The sequence below is a fragment of the Macrobrachium nipponense genome, chromosome 43, assembly GCF_015104395.2.
Source record: "Macrobrachium nipponense isolate FS-2020 chromosome 43, ASM1510439v2, whole genome shotgun sequence".
NCBI lineage: Eukaryota > Metazoa > Arthropoda > Malacostraca > Decapoda > Palaemonidae > Macrobrachium > Macrobrachium nipponense.
In genome coordinates this window covers 22,833,744-22,849,729 of record NC_061104.1, presented here as the reverse complement: position 1 = coordinate 22,849,729, position 15,986 = coordinate 22,833,744, and the positions used below count along the sequence as shown (strand labels likewise).

General features: G+C 46.3%; 1 protein-coding gene across 6 annotated transcripts in view; it reads left to right on the top strand.

Annotated features, from left to right (window-relative positions):
• LOC135213574 (uncharacterized MFS-type transporter YhjX-like) overlaps window positions 1–15,986 on the top strand; it is a 35,265-nt gene that overhangs the window by 3,374 nt on the left and 15,905 nt on the right. For all 6 annotated transcript variants that reach the window (XM_064247565.1, XM_064247568.1, XM_064247567.1 and 3 more), the window contains exons 2-4: window positions 7,831–7,949; window positions 8,699–8,885; window positions 9,741–9,867. In XM_064247565.1, coding sequence (XP_064103635.1) covers window positions 7,835–7,949; window positions 8,699–8,885; window positions 9,741–9,867 — 429 coding nt within the window. In that variant the 5' untranslated portion in view covers window positions 7,831–7,834. The remainder of the gene's footprint in view (window positions 1–7,830; window positions 7,950–8,698; window positions 8,886–9,740; window positions 9,868–15,986) is intronic.

The following is a 15,986-nucleotide window of genomic DNA, read 5'->3' as shown; positions in this document are numbered from 1 at the left end:
TGTGGAGTTTCAGTTGTGATGACAGTAAGGATAAAAACCACCGATTACAAGGTAAGAATGAATTCAGTTCAAACCATGACCCCGGGAATAAAAAGTTTCATACTTTCAGTAATATAGGCAACAAAATGTTGTTTTATTGTGCTGATTACAACTGCAATCTTGAGTAAGATCAATAAACGTTACATACATACGCTAACATTGTTCAAATGATTGCTGGGAAGGCTGGGAAAGATGATTTTCGTCACTGATCAAAACCTGTACATCCCATGGTAGCCGCCATATTGGATTTCAAAACTGCCTTGAAAACATATTTTACGAAGAGCGTCACATACTTATTTTAGTTCGTATGGGGCTTTCATATATCACATTATGTTGATGAAACTTCAATCTTTTGAATGGTATGCTTGGAGTTGTAATTGTATTCTTGTTTCACCATTTAAATATCAAGTGAATAAGACCTGAAAACTGTGATAAGGGTTGGTAGTCGCTGGTTTTTCCCCCTATTTTACCTTATTATACTTATTTTCAAATGCTCATCTTTTGCCTACTTTTTTAACCTAACCTAACCTAACTTTGGGTTCATCTCACCTGTATGTTGGATTTACTTATCCTAAGGCATTAGATTTTGGACCTACCTTGTTGTGGGACTTTGTCTCACTGAATCTGTTAATTGTGTAAGTTTGGATGTGTCAGAGTACATCATTTACCTTCAGGACAAGGTACTCGTATAGCCTGTAGTTGAGAAACTTTTAAATGGCTGCTCTAGGAGCAAGACTGAATATCAGCACCAGGCTGGTTAATCTGATCTAAAACAATGTTTTTGTACATGAACTTTCCTGTGAGACATATACTTAGCTTACGGTCTTATGACGTCACGACAGACAATTCAAAAACAAACTGCGGCTAACGCGACAGGTAGGTCAGGTGATCTACCTTACCACCCGCCGCTGGGAAGCGGGTGTAAGAAACCAACATACCTTTCTTGTCAGATTTTTTCTGTCGTCGGTGTCGACCACACCTGTTGTCGGTACCTCTTGACAGTTGGATTCTTTTCTCGTTTTCGCCCTGGATTGTTTCTACGGACTTTTGGTGAAGTACCCGATCTTTTGGCCTGGCATTCGCGATTTGTGGACAGTTATTGGACTTTTCTTTGGATTTTTCTTGGATTCATGATGTCTGATGTTGATACTAAGAAAACTGCTATGTTTAGAGTTTGTTGTATGACTGAGTGTAAGGTGAGGCTACCGAAAGCTGCGGTAGACCCTCACACGGTATGTTTGAAGTGTAGAGGGAATGAATGCACCTTTAATAATCACCTTTGTAATGAATGTGAAAAGCTGAATGAGGATGAATGGAAGTCTTTGTCTTCCTACTTGAGGAAGCTTGAAAAGGATAAAGTTAGGAAAGCTTCTTCCAGGAGCAGTAGTAGATCTCGTATTAGCGAGTTGGATATAGATAATCCTATTTTAGAAGTAGCTCCTTTGTCAGTTTCAGCTCCTGCAACGAAGCCGAAGATGCGCCTTCGGAAGTGGCCTCCATGAAAGCCACCATTCGCAGTATGGAGAGGAAAATCAAACAATTAGAAGGTAAGAGTGATTCCAATAGTGATTTGTGCAGTGAACCCAGTGCAGTGGAGGGTGCGTCTGATCGGCTCCCTAATGCTTCCAGGCCTAGACCTCTTCCAGACTCCCAGTCCCAGTGGAGGAGGAAAGTCGAAAGCCGCAGGAAGGTTAGGGAGCATCCCCAACGGTCAGGCGTCCCCTCGGTAGCTCCTGTTGATCGTTCCCAGGCTACCTTGGATCGCTCCAAGAGAGAAATATTGCTCCAATGCTTCTCGTCTTCGCCTTCGCCTTCTCCTAAACGAGGATGGAGCTCTTCGGAAGCCTCGCGCCCTTCGAAGAGAGCCTGGAACGCTCCCTGCGCCCGCCCTTCCAGCCCTGAAGTTTTTTCGGAAGAGCCTGAGGTGGAAGCGAAGAAGCGTAAGAGATCTCAGGAGTATCGTTCCCCGAGCGGAGATCGAGCCTCGTCACCTGTTCACGAGTTTGTGAATTCTCCTGCAAGGGGTGTTGGCTAACCTTCAGGCGCAGATTTCGGCTCTGGCTGGCTCTCTTTGCGTGTCTTCTTGTCGTAGGAAGGACGTCTCGCTTCCTGTAAAGAAGTCCAGGCTCCCCTCTCCTGACTCTCGCTATTCGACGGAAGCGGCGCGCTCACCTGTGCGTTCGGATTCTCGCAGGAGACTTTCTGCTTCGGACAAGATCACTTCTGCGTCCAAGCGCCATTCGCTTGACAGACAGGTTTCTCCTTCGGACAAGGAGCAAACTGCGCGTAGGAGATCTTCACCCTACAGACGCTCTTCTCGAGACAGGATCGCTCCCCTTGACAGGCGCCAAGAGCCTAGTAGGCGCTATCGCCCTCGTAGCCGCCTCCTCGTCTCGCCTCCACTCTCCGGTTGACAAGCGCCCTAAATCGGACAGGCGCCCTTCGCTGGACAGGCGTCAAGAGCTTGTTAGGCGCGTTTCTCCTGGCAGGCGCTCTTCTCCTGACTTTCACTCTCCTCGAGTCAGGCGCCGAGAGCCTAGCAGGCGCTTTCTCCCCTTGTAGGTGCTCACCTAGTAGGCGCTCGTCGCCAGACATCCTCTCGCCTCGGTTCAGGCGCCAAGAGCCTGGTAGGCGCTTCTCGCATGGCAGGCGCTGTTCGCCTGGTAGCCGATCTCCTTTGGATAGGCGCCAAGAGCCTGATAGAAGTTCTTCTTCAAACAGGCGCTCTGCGCCTGACAGCCGACTTAATCCTGTTAGGCTCCAAGAATCTGGGAAACGCACTCCTCCAGACAAGAAGGATGTTGCAAGTAGACACATTTCTGAAGCATTGTCTCCAAGACGTATACGTCTTACTTCCTCTAGAGACTCTTTTAAGAATAGTCGCGCCTCTAAGGATCATGAGGGCTCTTCAGCTCAGGAAGAACAGGACCCTCAGAAGAAGAAGGACCAAAAGACTCCTCTGTTTCCTCCTATAAGAGGCTGACAGAGTTACTCCTGCAAGAGTTTGGAGATATCCTTTCTCCTGTGGCCTCCTCCTTCTCCTCTTTCGTTATTCTCCACTTCGAAGACGTCGAAGGTTTCGTCTTGTTGTAAGGATGAAACCTACTGTTTCCATGAAGAAGGCGCTTAGAGGTTTTGGGGAATGGCTCCTTTCTAAGGAAGAGAAAGGGAAGACGGTTTTTTCTTTCCCTCCGTCTAAACTGACTGGCAGATTGGGATTCTGGTACGAATCGGGAGAACCTTTAGGCCTCGCTCTCCCTTCGTCTGCGGACTCGGACTTCTCTTCATTGGTGGATTCTGCTCGTCGTTCCGCCCTCTTGTGCCGCCAAGACTACGTGGGGAATGAACGAACTTGACCACCTACTGAAGGGAATGTTCCGAGTCCTGGAAGTTTTCAACTTCCTTGATTGGTCTTTAGGTGTTCTGGCTAATAAGACCCAGACCCCAGATTCTCTGTCTCCTGAAGATCTTAACTGCGTCCTCACTTGCATGGATAAAGCAGTGAGAGACGGATCGAGTGAAGTCTCCTCACTGTTTGGAGCTGGAGTGATTAAGAAACGGTCTGTCTACTGTTCGTTTCTCACGAAGGCAGTGTCACATGCGCAAAGAGGCCTCGCTTATGTATGCTCAACTCTCTCCTCTTCTGTTCCCCAAGAAGATTATTCAAGATGTCTCGAGTGCCCTTTCAGCTAAGGCTACTCAGGACATGTTAGCCCAGGCGGCAGGAAACCTCGCTCTGTCTTCCAACCCAAGGCCAAGAAAGAGACTCCTCTGAGACAGGAGCCCTTTCGAGGAGGACCCGCTGTCAGAGGTTCTGCAACCAGAGGGACTAGACCTTTTAAGAGAGGTAAAACCTTCTCTAAGTCAGTCAGAGGGAAAGAAATAGCGATCAAGGACTCCAGACATCAGTGGGTGCCAGACTACTGAAATTTGCCGACGTCTGGGCCACAAAGGGGCAGACAATTGGTCCCTATCGATTGTCAGCAAAGGATACCTCATTCCCTTCTCGTCAAGACCACCATTGACGACAACTCCGAGGGAGTTTGGTAGCCAAGTACAAGGACCCCATCATGAATCAAGCCCTTTCTCTAGCAGTAGATCTCATGCTAGAGAAGGAGGCTATAGAACTAGTGAAAGATCCCCGCTCTGCGGGCTTTTACAACAGACTATTCCTAGTTCCGAAGAACTCAGGAGGATGGAGACCGGTGTTGGATGTAAGCGCCCTGAACGTCTTTGTGGAAAAGAGGAAGTTCGCCATGGAGACAACTTCCTCAGTGTTAGCGGCTCTTCATCCAGGGGACTGGATGGTGTCTCTAGACCTTCAGGACGCTTACTTTCATGTGCCGATACATCCTTCTTCACGGAAGTATCTACGATTCATGATGGGAGGAAACATCTTCCAATTCAAGGCCTTGTGCTTCGGCCTATCGACGGCACCCCAAGTTTTCACGGGGTTAATGAAAAACGTGGCGCAGTGGCTACATTTGGAGGGAGTGAGGGTGTCACTTTATCTCGACGACTGGCTAATCAGAGCAGAGTCTCAAGAAAGATGTCTGGAGGACCTTCAAAAGACCCTTACATTGGCAAGTTCTCTGGGACTTCTGGTGAACTTCCAGAAGTCTCAATTAATCCCAGTCAAGAGCGGATCTATCTGGGATTCGGATAGCTTCTCTGGCTTTTCGGGCTTTTCCGTCGCCCAGAGAGGATAGCTCGGTTGCTACGAGAAAATAACGACCTTCCTAGAGAAAGATGCATGCACAGCGAGGGAGTGGATGAGTCTGCTGGGGACACTCTCCTCGTTGGAGCAATTCGTTTCTCTAGGAAGGTTGCATCTCAGGCCTCTACAGTTCTTCCTATACCAGAACTGGAGGCGTCTCTCCCTAGATCTGGAGTTCTCCTTCAAGATCTCAAGGGGAATCAAGAGAGACCTTCGGTGGTGGAACAACCCACTTTGTTTTGTGGAAGGAATGTCTCTTTACATGCCGAACCCCAGCCATGTGTTGTTTTCCGACGCATCGGAAGCAGGTTGGGGAGCGACGCTCGGGACAAGAGAAGTGTCAGGCACCTGGAAGGGGGATCAGGTGTCCTGGCACATCAACAAGAAAGAGTTGATGGCAGTCTGGATGGCATTGAAAGCCTTCGAGCCCCACGTCCGAAATGCAGTAGTGCAGGTCAATTCGGACAACACAACAGCCTTGGCGTACATCAAAAAAACAGGGGGGGACGCACTCCTTCTCCCTGTACGAAACAGCAAGGGATCTTCTGCTGTGGTCTCAAACAAGGAAGATCAGTCTTCTCACCAGATTCGTACAGGGAGAAAGGAACGTCAGGGCCCGATCTCCTGAGGAGGAAGAATCAAACTCCTGCCTTCCGAGTGGGGGACCCTCCACTCAGAGGTATGCCAAGACCTGTGGAGAAGATGGGGCAGACCTCACATCGATCTCTTTTGCAACAGCAAAGAACGCAAGAATCGAACTTTACTGCTCCCCGATCTCAGACCCAGGAGCAGTATCAGTGGATGCGTTTCTCCTAGATTGGACAGGTCTAGACGTCTACGCCTTTCCCCCCTTCAAAGTACTGGGACAAACCCTCAAGAAATTGCTATCTCGGAGATGACAAGAATGCGCTAGTAGCTCCGTTCTGGCCCGCCCAAGATTGGTTCACAGAGGTACTGGAATGGTTGGTGGACTTTCCAAGAGCACTTCCACAAAGACAAGATTTGCTCAAACAACCCCACTTCGACAGGTATCACAGAAACCTCCCCGCTCTCAATCTGACTGGCTTTCGACTGTCAAAAGTCTTGTCAGAGCGAAGGGGTTTTCGACAAAAGCTGCTAAGGCTATCGCCTCAGCTAGAAGGACCTTCGACCCTTAAAGTCTACCAGTCGAAGTGTGGACGTCTTTCGCCGGTGGTGCAGGAACCAGAAGTTTTCCTCTTCCAGTACCTCTGTGACTCAGATAGCAGATTTCCTAGTTTTCCTCAGAGAAAAATGCGGTTTGGCAGTATTCTCACTATCAAAGGATACCGAAGCATGCTGGCTGCGGTGTTCAGACATAGGAATTTAGATCTTTCGAATAACAAAGATCTTCATGATCTATTAAGATCTTTTGAATCTTCCAAGAAAACTTCGAACGAAGTTCCAAGTTGGAATCTGGATTGTGGTTCTTCGTTTCCTGAGGTCCGCTAGGTTTGAACCACCACATTTAGCCTCCTTCAAAGATCTCACGAGGAAAGCTCTCTTTCTCATGGCTTTAGCAGCATCCGCTAAAAGGGTTAGTGAGATTCATGCCCTAGAAGGAAGGGTAGGTTTCAAAGGAGATTCCGTGGTTTGTTCCTTCCTTCCTTCGTTTTTAGCAAAAAAATGAGAACCCCTCAAATCCTTGGCCAAGGAACTTTGAGGTTCGTGGTTTATCTGCCCTAGTAGGGGAAGAACCTGAAAGAACTCTTTGCCCTGTTAGGAGTTTAAAATACTACCTTCAGAAGAAGAAAACCCTTAAGGGCATTGAGGACAGACTATGGTGCTCTGTAAAGGACCCCAGCAGACCGATTGTCGAAAAATGCGCTGTCTTTCTTCATTAGAAGTGTTGTGAAAGAAGCACATAGATCTTGTAATGCAGAACATTTCAAGCTCCTAAAAGTCAAGGCTCATGAAGTGAGAGCAATTGCCACTTCTTGGCCTTTAAGAAGAATATGTCTCTTCAGAATCTGATGAAAACTACATTCTGGAGATGTAATTCAGTATTCGCCAACCACTACCTAAAAGACGTCAGTATTACGTATGACGAGTGCTTTGCGTTAGGCCCGTACGTATCGGCGGATTCGGTGCTGGGGCAGGGAGCTGGAACATATCCTTAGTAGTTTTTTCCCTTGTTTTTGTTAATTGAGTTCATATGGTTGTATGAAAAATGATGCAGGTAGGCATCTTTTTTCGTTTGTAACGTATACTAATAACTTTAGTTTGGTTAGGTGATCGGATTTGGTTCGAAGCTCCCTGCGTTGGTAGTGGACAGGTTCTGTCATAGAAGAGGGCGAACCCCCATTGACATGATCCGACTTGGATTCTACTAAGTAAGCGGATATCAAGTCCCGTTAGTAGACCCAAAGAGTCTTTTCAGCTGTAGGTCACGCCCTCGCTGTAGCTCTTATGGCTATGCAGACTAATAGACAGTATCTATGAAGTCTTCAGCCTAAACAGGTAAGAACCAAGGTTATTTTTATCGTACAACAGGTGTTGTTTACCTTTTCTTTGTTATTTTCTGTCTTGTACCTCCACCAAGGGTGTCAATCAGCTAAGTATATGTCTGACAGGAAAGTTCATGTACAAAAATGATATTGTTATTTTACAATAAAGTTTTGTACATACTTACCTGGCAGACATATACGATTGATGGCCCGCCCAGCCTCCCCTCAGGAGACAGGTATAAGAGAGAAAAAATCTGGCAAGAAAGGTATGTTGGTTCTTACACCCGCTTCCCAGCGGCGGGTAAGGTAGATCACCTGACCTACCTGTCGCGTTAGCCGCGAGTTTTGAATTCTGTCGTGACGTCAGAGACGTAAGCTAAGTATATGTCTGCCAGGTAAGTATGTACAAAACTTTATTGTAAAATAACAATATCCATTTTTTGTTTCTTCAATGATATTTTCAGCTGAGTGGTGCATTTCTACAACTGTATGAAGGGATGCTTGTCTATGAAATCCCAGAACTCTACTGAAAGTCATGAAATAAAGTTCAGATGGATTATCTGTACAGTAATACAGAACTGAAATAATATTTTTCATTTTTTCTCACAGATAAATGAAATTACGTTTGAGGATGATTCACAAGGTTACCCTACAAAAAATGAAGGGGAGAGCAGTGGTTGTGGGTGGCATTTTGATTCACCTTACTCTTGGCAATTTGTATAGTTTTGGTAAGTTAGCTTTTGGTTGGTGGTTTCAAGTCTTTCCTTTAGCTAAAACAGAAAAAATATTGATTTAGTAGAGCTATTATAGAATGGCATTGTCAGAGAGCAGATAAGTTCCTTCACAACACCATCTGACTTCCAAAGTGTTAAGTACTGTATGTTGATATTTGTTGAGTAATTTCATTTGTAATACTTACCTATTATGTATATTTTATGTAATTTTATTTAGGAATGGTTGACTACTAATACTTGTTATCAGACTTTTTTTTTTTTTTTCATTTCTACAGCAAATTACGAACAGTGTAAGGTTACCTTTCTGAATGCTAATGGTATCTCTTATATGTTTTTTGGCATAGATGTAGCCAATTAGGTATGCAGTGCATTTTTATTATAACACACAATCATTTTTATTTGGAGTACAGTTTACATTTCTTAATTGGAATATCAGCATGGTGTTAGATTCAAGAAAGAATGTCATAGCTTTTAAGAAAGCATATACGTACAGTATTTCCAGTAGTAAAATATTAATTTCTTGTATAGTGAAAATTATATGAACTTGATATCGCTGGATTTTATTTGAATGTGCTTGTTGAGTTGTTGTCTTTTAAGATTTTATTAAATTACACTATTAATTATCCACAGAATATGTGCTTTGTCTTTTTCCTATTTTGTTAAAATCAGATTAGGAAATTACATTTTGAAACACTTTCTCAACCTATTTCAATGGTAAGAAATGCCACTTTTTACTTTTTCAGGCAACATGATGACATACATGGTGTCATATATGAATCAGCGAGTAGATTCATCAGTGAACTATACCAACTTTATTTGGGTGAATAGCATCACCACTACTGCTCAAGGATTTTTCATGGTATTTGGTGGCCTGCTAGAAAGCTGTATTGGACCAAGAATAACATGTTTCATAGGTTGTTCATTGCTGAGGTAAGTGTCCGTCCCATTTTGATTTCATGCTACAAGTATTTTCAGTATTAGTTGATTACTAATTGGTAAAAATTTGAAGCAAATCCCTTCAATCGTAAGGTAGCAATGCTCACCTACATTATGATGGGACCTGATGGCTGTGGCAAAAATTGGCAAGTCCTTTAAGGTGGACTTTTTTATATGATTAATTTAGTGAAGGTAAAAACTTTGGTAAGGCAACAGTAATTAACATGTACTAACGCATAGAGTACAAATTCAGGATGTATTGTGATAAAAAAAAATTTATATTTCATGTTCCTTTCCATCATTACAATAAGTAAAGTATTGTCTGTTTTGTATATAGCCTTGAGATGATGTATCGTATATTTTACATACCGAGGTTCTATTTTGTTTAAAGCCATGAGATATACAGACACTTCTTATGAACTTTCAACTCCTGAACTTTTAGAGATACCAACAACCATGATCATAAATTAAAAGTGTACTCTTATTTTTTATATTTTTTTTATATTAAAGAGTTAGACATTTTTACAACAATATCGGATGCTGTTTAAAGTTAAGATATTCGAGTACATTGTCTGTGTTTTTAAAGTAAAGAAACTATTTACTCTCCTATCATTTTCTAACAATGTTTTGTAGCTCACTGAAAACATAAGCTAACTCTACTGTTCTATATAGGATACTGATATATTTAGTTGAAAATTGAGTAAGCTTATTTATAAAGTATTAAGAAATTTAAAAGTAAGTACATACTTAGATTCCAAGTTTTGGTGGTATAATGCTATAGTTTGATTACATATTAATCATGAATTAATGCTGGGTTAAGTTTACGTGATGCTTTGCTTTTACTTTCAGTGCTGGTATAATGTTGACCCATTATACAATAGAAATGTCCCTATTTGCTGTCATCCTAACATATGGCTTGTTGTCTGGAGTTGGCATATCCTTGTCGTATGTTACACCCCTTGCCTGTGGTATGAAGGTAATGCTTTTTGCCCCCTGTACAGTCTTTGTTTGGTACCAGTCATTGTGGGTACAGTATTTGGTGTCCCAGAGTCTAAGTAACTTTGTGATTGTAAATGGCATCAGTAATTCTTTTGCCTTAGTGTAGTGTACAGTTTTTGTACATGAACTTTCCTGTCAGATATATACTTAGCTTACGTCTCTGACGTCCACCGACAGCAATTCAAAACTCGCGGCAAACGCGACAGGTAGGTCAGGTGATCTACCTTGTACCCGCCGCTGGGTGGCGGGTGTATGAACCAATCCCACTTTCCTGTCAGATTTTCTCTGTCGCCGGTGTCGACTACACCTGTTGTCGGTACCTCTCGATATTGGATTCTTTTCTCGTTTTGCCCTGGATTGTTTCAACGGACTTTTGGTGAAGTACCTGATCTTTTGGCTTGGCATTCGCGCTTTGTGGACCGTTTTTGATTATTCTTTGGATTTTTCTTTGGATTTCATTATGTCTGATGTTGAGATTAAGAAGTCAGCTATGTTCAGAGTGTGTTCTGTTAGCGATTGTAAGGTGAGGCTACCGAAAGCGGCGGTAGACCCTCACACAGTATACATGAAGTGTAGGGGGAATGACTGCTCATTTATTAACCCTTGTAGAGAATGTGATAAATTGAATGAGGATGAATGGAAGGCGCTGTCTTCCTACTTAAGGAAGCTTGAAAAAGACAAGGTTAGGAAAGCTTCATCTAGGAGTTCTAGTAGGTCTCGCGCTAGCGAGTTGGAAGTAGATAAACCTGTTTTAGAAGTAGCACCTTTACCAGTTTCAGTCCCTGCTCCCTGCATCGTACCCGAAGATGCGTCTTCGGAGGTGGACACTATGAGAGCCACTATTCGCAGCAAGGAGATGAAGATTAGAGCTTTAGAAGGTAAGAGTGATAGTGCCAGTGATATGTGCAGTGATCCCAGTGCAGTGGAGGGTGCGTCTGATTGGCTCCCTAATGCTTCTAGGCCTAGACCTCTTCCAGACTCCCAGTCCCAGTGGAGGAGGAAAGTCGACAGCCGCAGGAAGGTTAGGGAGAACCCCCACCGGTCAGGCGTCCCCTCGGTAGCGCCTGATGTACGCTCCCAGGCTACCTTGGATCGCGCCAAGAGAGAAGTTTTACGACAATGCTTCTCGTCTTCGCCTTCTCCTTCTCCTAAGCGTGGTTGGAGCTCCTCGGAAGCCTCGCGCCCGTCGAAGAGAGCCTGGCAGGCTCCTTCCGCCCTTCCCTCCAGCCCTGAAGTTTTTTCGGAAGAGCCTGAAATGGAAGTGAAGAAACCTAGGAGATCATTGGAGTATCGTTCGCCTAGTAGGGATCGAGCCTCGTCTCCCGTTAAGGATTTTGGGAAATCTCCCGCTCGTATTTTGGCGAGTCTGCAGGCGCAGATTACGGCTCTGGCTGACTCCTTGACTGTGATTTCTCATCATAAGAAGGACGTATCGCTCCCGGTAAAGAAGTCCAGGCGCACTTCTCCCGCCTTACGCTATTCGTCAGAAGCCGTCCTCTCTCCAGGATTGGATTTTAGTATGAGGCGCTCTTCAACGGACAGGCGCTCTCCTGCTGACATCGTTTCTCCGTCAGACAAGGAACAGGCTTCTCGTAGGCGAGCCTCTCCCAGCAGGCGCTCGTCTCGAGACAGGATCTCTCCCTTTGGCAGGCGCCAAGAGCCTAGTAGGCCTTTTTCTCTTGTAGCCGCTTTCCTGTGACAGGCGCCCTACGATGGACAGGCGCTGTTCGCCTAGCCGGCGCTCTTCTACTGTCAGCCGCTCTTCGCTTAGCAGGCGCCAAGAGCCTGGTAGACGCGTTTCTCCTGGCAGGCGCTCTTCACCTGGTTTTCGCTCTCCTCGAGTTAGGCGCCGGGAGCCTGGCAGACGCCTCTCCCCTAGTAGGCGCTCTTCGCCAGAGAGCCGCTCTCCTCGCATCAGGTGCCAAGAGCCTGGTAGGGGCTTCTCACATGGCAGGCGCTCTTCGCCAGGCAGCCGCTCTCCTTTGGACAGGCGCCAAGAGCCTGATAGACGCTATTCTCCAAGCAGGCGCTCTTCCCCAGATATCCGCCCTGCTCTCATTAGGCGCCAAGAGCCTAGGGAACGCCCTCATCCTGACAAGAAGGATTTTTCGGGCAGGCGCTCTCTGGAAGTTCTGACTTCCCCTGTCAGATGTCAGACGTCTTCCAGACGCACCTCCAAGGATGGACGCACTGCTTCGGACAGGACCACCTATCCTCATAAGGATCGTGAGGGATCTTCGGCTGAGGAAGAACAGGAACCTTCGGAAGAAGAAGTCCCTAAGGATTCCGCTGTTTCCTCCTACAAGAGGTTAACGGACTTGTTGCTTCAGGAATTTGGAGACGCCCTTTCTCCTGTCGCTCCTCCTTCGCCTCTCTCGTTATTCTCAACCTCTAAGACTTCGAAGGTTTCATCTTGTGTCAGGATGAAACCTACCATCTCTATGAAGAAGGCTCTTAGAGGTTTTGGCAAATGGCTTCTCTCTAAGGAAGAGAAAGGGAAGACTGTGTTGCTCTTTCCCTCCTTCCAAGCTGACTGGAAAGTTAGGGTTCTGGTATGAATCTGGAGAACCTTTGGGCCTCGTTCTTCCCTCCTCGGCAGACTCGGACTTCTCTTCGCTGGTGGATTCCTCTCGACGCTCTGCCCTCATGTCGGCTAAGACTACATGGGGGATGAATGAGCTTGACCACCTGTTGAAGGGAATGTTCTGGGTCCTGGAAGTATTCAACTTCCTAGACTGGTCATTAGGAGTTTTGGCCAAAAAGACGCAGACCCCGGATTCCCTATCACCTGAGGATCTTAACAGCGTTCTCACTTGTATGGACAAGGCAGTGAGAGATGGATCTAGTGAAGTCGCTTCCCTTTTCGGAGCGGGAGTGATTAAGAAGAGATCGGTATACTGTTCGTTCCTGACGAAATCAGTATCACATGCGCAGAGAGCCTCTCTTCTTTACGCGCAACTCTCACCTCAACTCTTCCCAAAGAAGATCATACAAGACGTCTCGAGTGCCCTCTCGGCTAAGGCTACACAAGATATGCTAGCTCAGTCTGCCAGGAGGCCTCGCACTTCTTTCCAGGCCAAGACCAAGAAAGAGACTCCCTTGAGGCAGGAGCCCTTTCGAGGAGGCCCTCCTGCCAGAGCTTCTTCCTCTAGAGGATCTAGACCCGTTAAGAGAGGGAAGACCTTCTCTAGATCCATCAGAGGGAAAAAATAATATTCAAGTTCTCCAGACATCAGTGGGTGCTAGACTACTGAAGTTTGCCGATGTCTGGGCCCAGAAAGGGGCGGACAACTGGTCACTCTCGATTGTCTGCAAAGGCTACCTCATTCCCTTCACATCAAGACCACCGTTGACGACGACTCCGAGGGAGTTGGTGGCAAGTACAAGGACCCCATCATGAATCAAGCCCTTTCTCTAGCAGTAGATCTTATGCTAGAGAAGGAGGCTATAGAACTAGTGAAAAGATCCTCTTTCTGCGGGTTTTTACAACAGACTTTTTCCTAGTTCCCAAAAACTCAGGAGGATGGAGACCGGTTCTGGATGTAAGCACCCTGAACGTCTTTGTAGAAAAGAGGGAGTTCGCCATGGAGATGACTTCTTCAGTGTTGGCTGCTCTTCGTCCAGGGGACTGGATGGTGTCCCTAGATCTTCAGGACGCTTACTTCCATGTGCCTATCCATCCTTCTTCACGGAAGTTTCTGAGATTCATGATGGGAGGGAGGATCTACCAATTCAGGGCCTTGTGCTTCGGCAGCCCCTCAAGTTTTCACGGGTTTAATGAAGAACGTGGCGCAGTGGCTACATTTGGAGGGAGTGAGGGTGTGTCTCTATCTCAACGACTGGCTGATCAGAGCAAAGTCACAAGAAAGATGTCTTGAGGACCTACAGAAGACCCTTACTTTGGCAAGTTCTCTGGGACTTCTGGTGAACTTCCAGAAGTTGCAGTTAATCCCCAGTCAAGAGCGGATTTATCTGGGGATTCGGATGGTTTCTCCGTCGCCAGAGAGGATAGCTCGTTGCTGCGAGAAACTGACGACCTTCCTAGAGATAGATGCATGCACAGCAAGGGAGTGGATGAGTCTGTTGGGGACACTCTCCTCGCTGGAGCAATTCGTTTTCTCTAGGAAGGTTGCATCTCAGACCTCTCCAATTCTTTCTTTACCAGAATTGGAGGCGTCTCTCTCAAGATCTGGAGTTCTCCTTCAAGATCACAAGGGGAATCAAGAAGGACCTTTTGTGGTGGGCGGACCCTCTCCGATTTGCAGAAGGTCTGTCTCTGCACATGCCGAACCCCAACCAAGTATTGTTTTCCGACGCGTCAGAAACAGGTTGGGGAGCGACGCTCGGGTCAAGAGAAGTGTCAGGCACCACATCAACAAGAAAGAGTTGATGGCAGTGTGGATGGCACTAAAAGCTTTCGAGCCCCACGTCCGAAATGCTATAGTTCAGGTCAACTCGGACAACACCACAGCCTTGGCGTACATAAGGAAGCAGGGGGGGACGCACTCCTTCTCCCTGTACAAAACAGCAAAGGACCTGCTGCTATGGTCTCAGGCAAGGAAGATCAGACTCCTCACCAGATTCGTACAGGGAGAAAGGAACGTCAGGGCCGACCTCCTGAGCAGAAAGAATCAAGTGCTTCCTTCGGAGTGGACTCTGCACTCAGAAGTTTGCCAGGACCTGTGGAGAATGTGGGGCAGACCTCATATCGACCTCTTTTTTGCGACAGCAAAGAACGCGAGGATAGAACTTTACTGCTCCCCGATCTCAGACCCAGGAGCAGTGACAGTGGATGCTTTTCTACTAGACTGGAGAGGTCTGGACGTCTATGCCTTTCCTCCCTTCAAGATACTGGGACAAACCCTCAAGAAGTTTGCGACCTCAGAAGCGACAAGGATGACGCTGTTAGCTCCGTTCTGGCCCGCCCAAGATTGGTTCACAGAGGTACTGGAATGGTTGGTGGACTTCCCAAGAGCACTTCCACAAAGAGTAGATCTGCTCAGACAACCCCACTTCGACAGGTATCACAAAAACTCCCCGCTCTCAATCTGACTGGCTTTCAACTGTCAAAAGTCTTGTCAGAGCGAAGGGATTTTCAGCAAAGGCTGCTAAGGCTATCGCCTCAGCGAGAAGGCCTTCTACCCTTAGAGTCTACCAGTCGAAGTGGGACGTCTTTCGTCGTTGGTGCAGAAACCAGAAGCTTTCCTCTTCCATTACCTCTGTGACCCAAATCGCAGACTTCCTTGTTTTCCTCAGGGAAAAATGTGGTCTGGCAGTTTCGACCATCAAAGGATATCGTAGCATGTTAGCGGCTGTGTTTAGGCACAGAGACTTGGATATCTCTGACAACAAAGATCTGCATGATCTGTTAAGATCTTTCGAAACATGCAAGAAAGTCCCGACTGAGATTCCAAGCTGGAATCTGGATGTGGTTTCCTGACGTCCTCGAAGTTTGAACCACCCCAGTTAGCTTCCTTCAAAGACCTACGAAGAAGGCTCTGTTTCTCTTGGCTTTGGCATCCGCCAAGAGGTTACTGAGCTTCATGCCCTAGAAGGAAGGGTAGGTTTCAAAGGAGATTCCGTGATTTGTTCCTTCCTTCTTTTCTGGCCAAGAACGAGAACCCCTCAAATCCTTGGCCAAGGAGTTTTGAGGTTCTAGGATTAACTGCCCCTGTAGGGGAAGAACCTGAAAGGACTCTTTGCCCTGTTAGGAGTTTAAAATATTACCTTCAGAGAAAGAAAACTCTTAAGGGCATTAATGATAGACTATGGTGCTCTGTAAAGGATCCCAGTAGACCATTGTCTAAAAATGCACTGTCTTTCTTTATTAGAAGCCTAGTGAAGGAGACACATATTGCTTGTGGTGAAGATCAGTTCAAGCTCCTGAAAGTCAAGGCCCATGAAGTAAGAGCCATTGCCACTTCCTTGGCTTTCAGTAAGAATATGTCACTTCAGAATCTGATGAAAGCAACATTCTGGAGATGCAATTCAGTATTCGCTAACCACTACCTGAGAGACATCAAGATTAGGTATGACAAGTGCTGCGTTAGGCCCGTACGTATCGGCGGATTCGGTGCTGGGGCAGGGAGCTGAGAC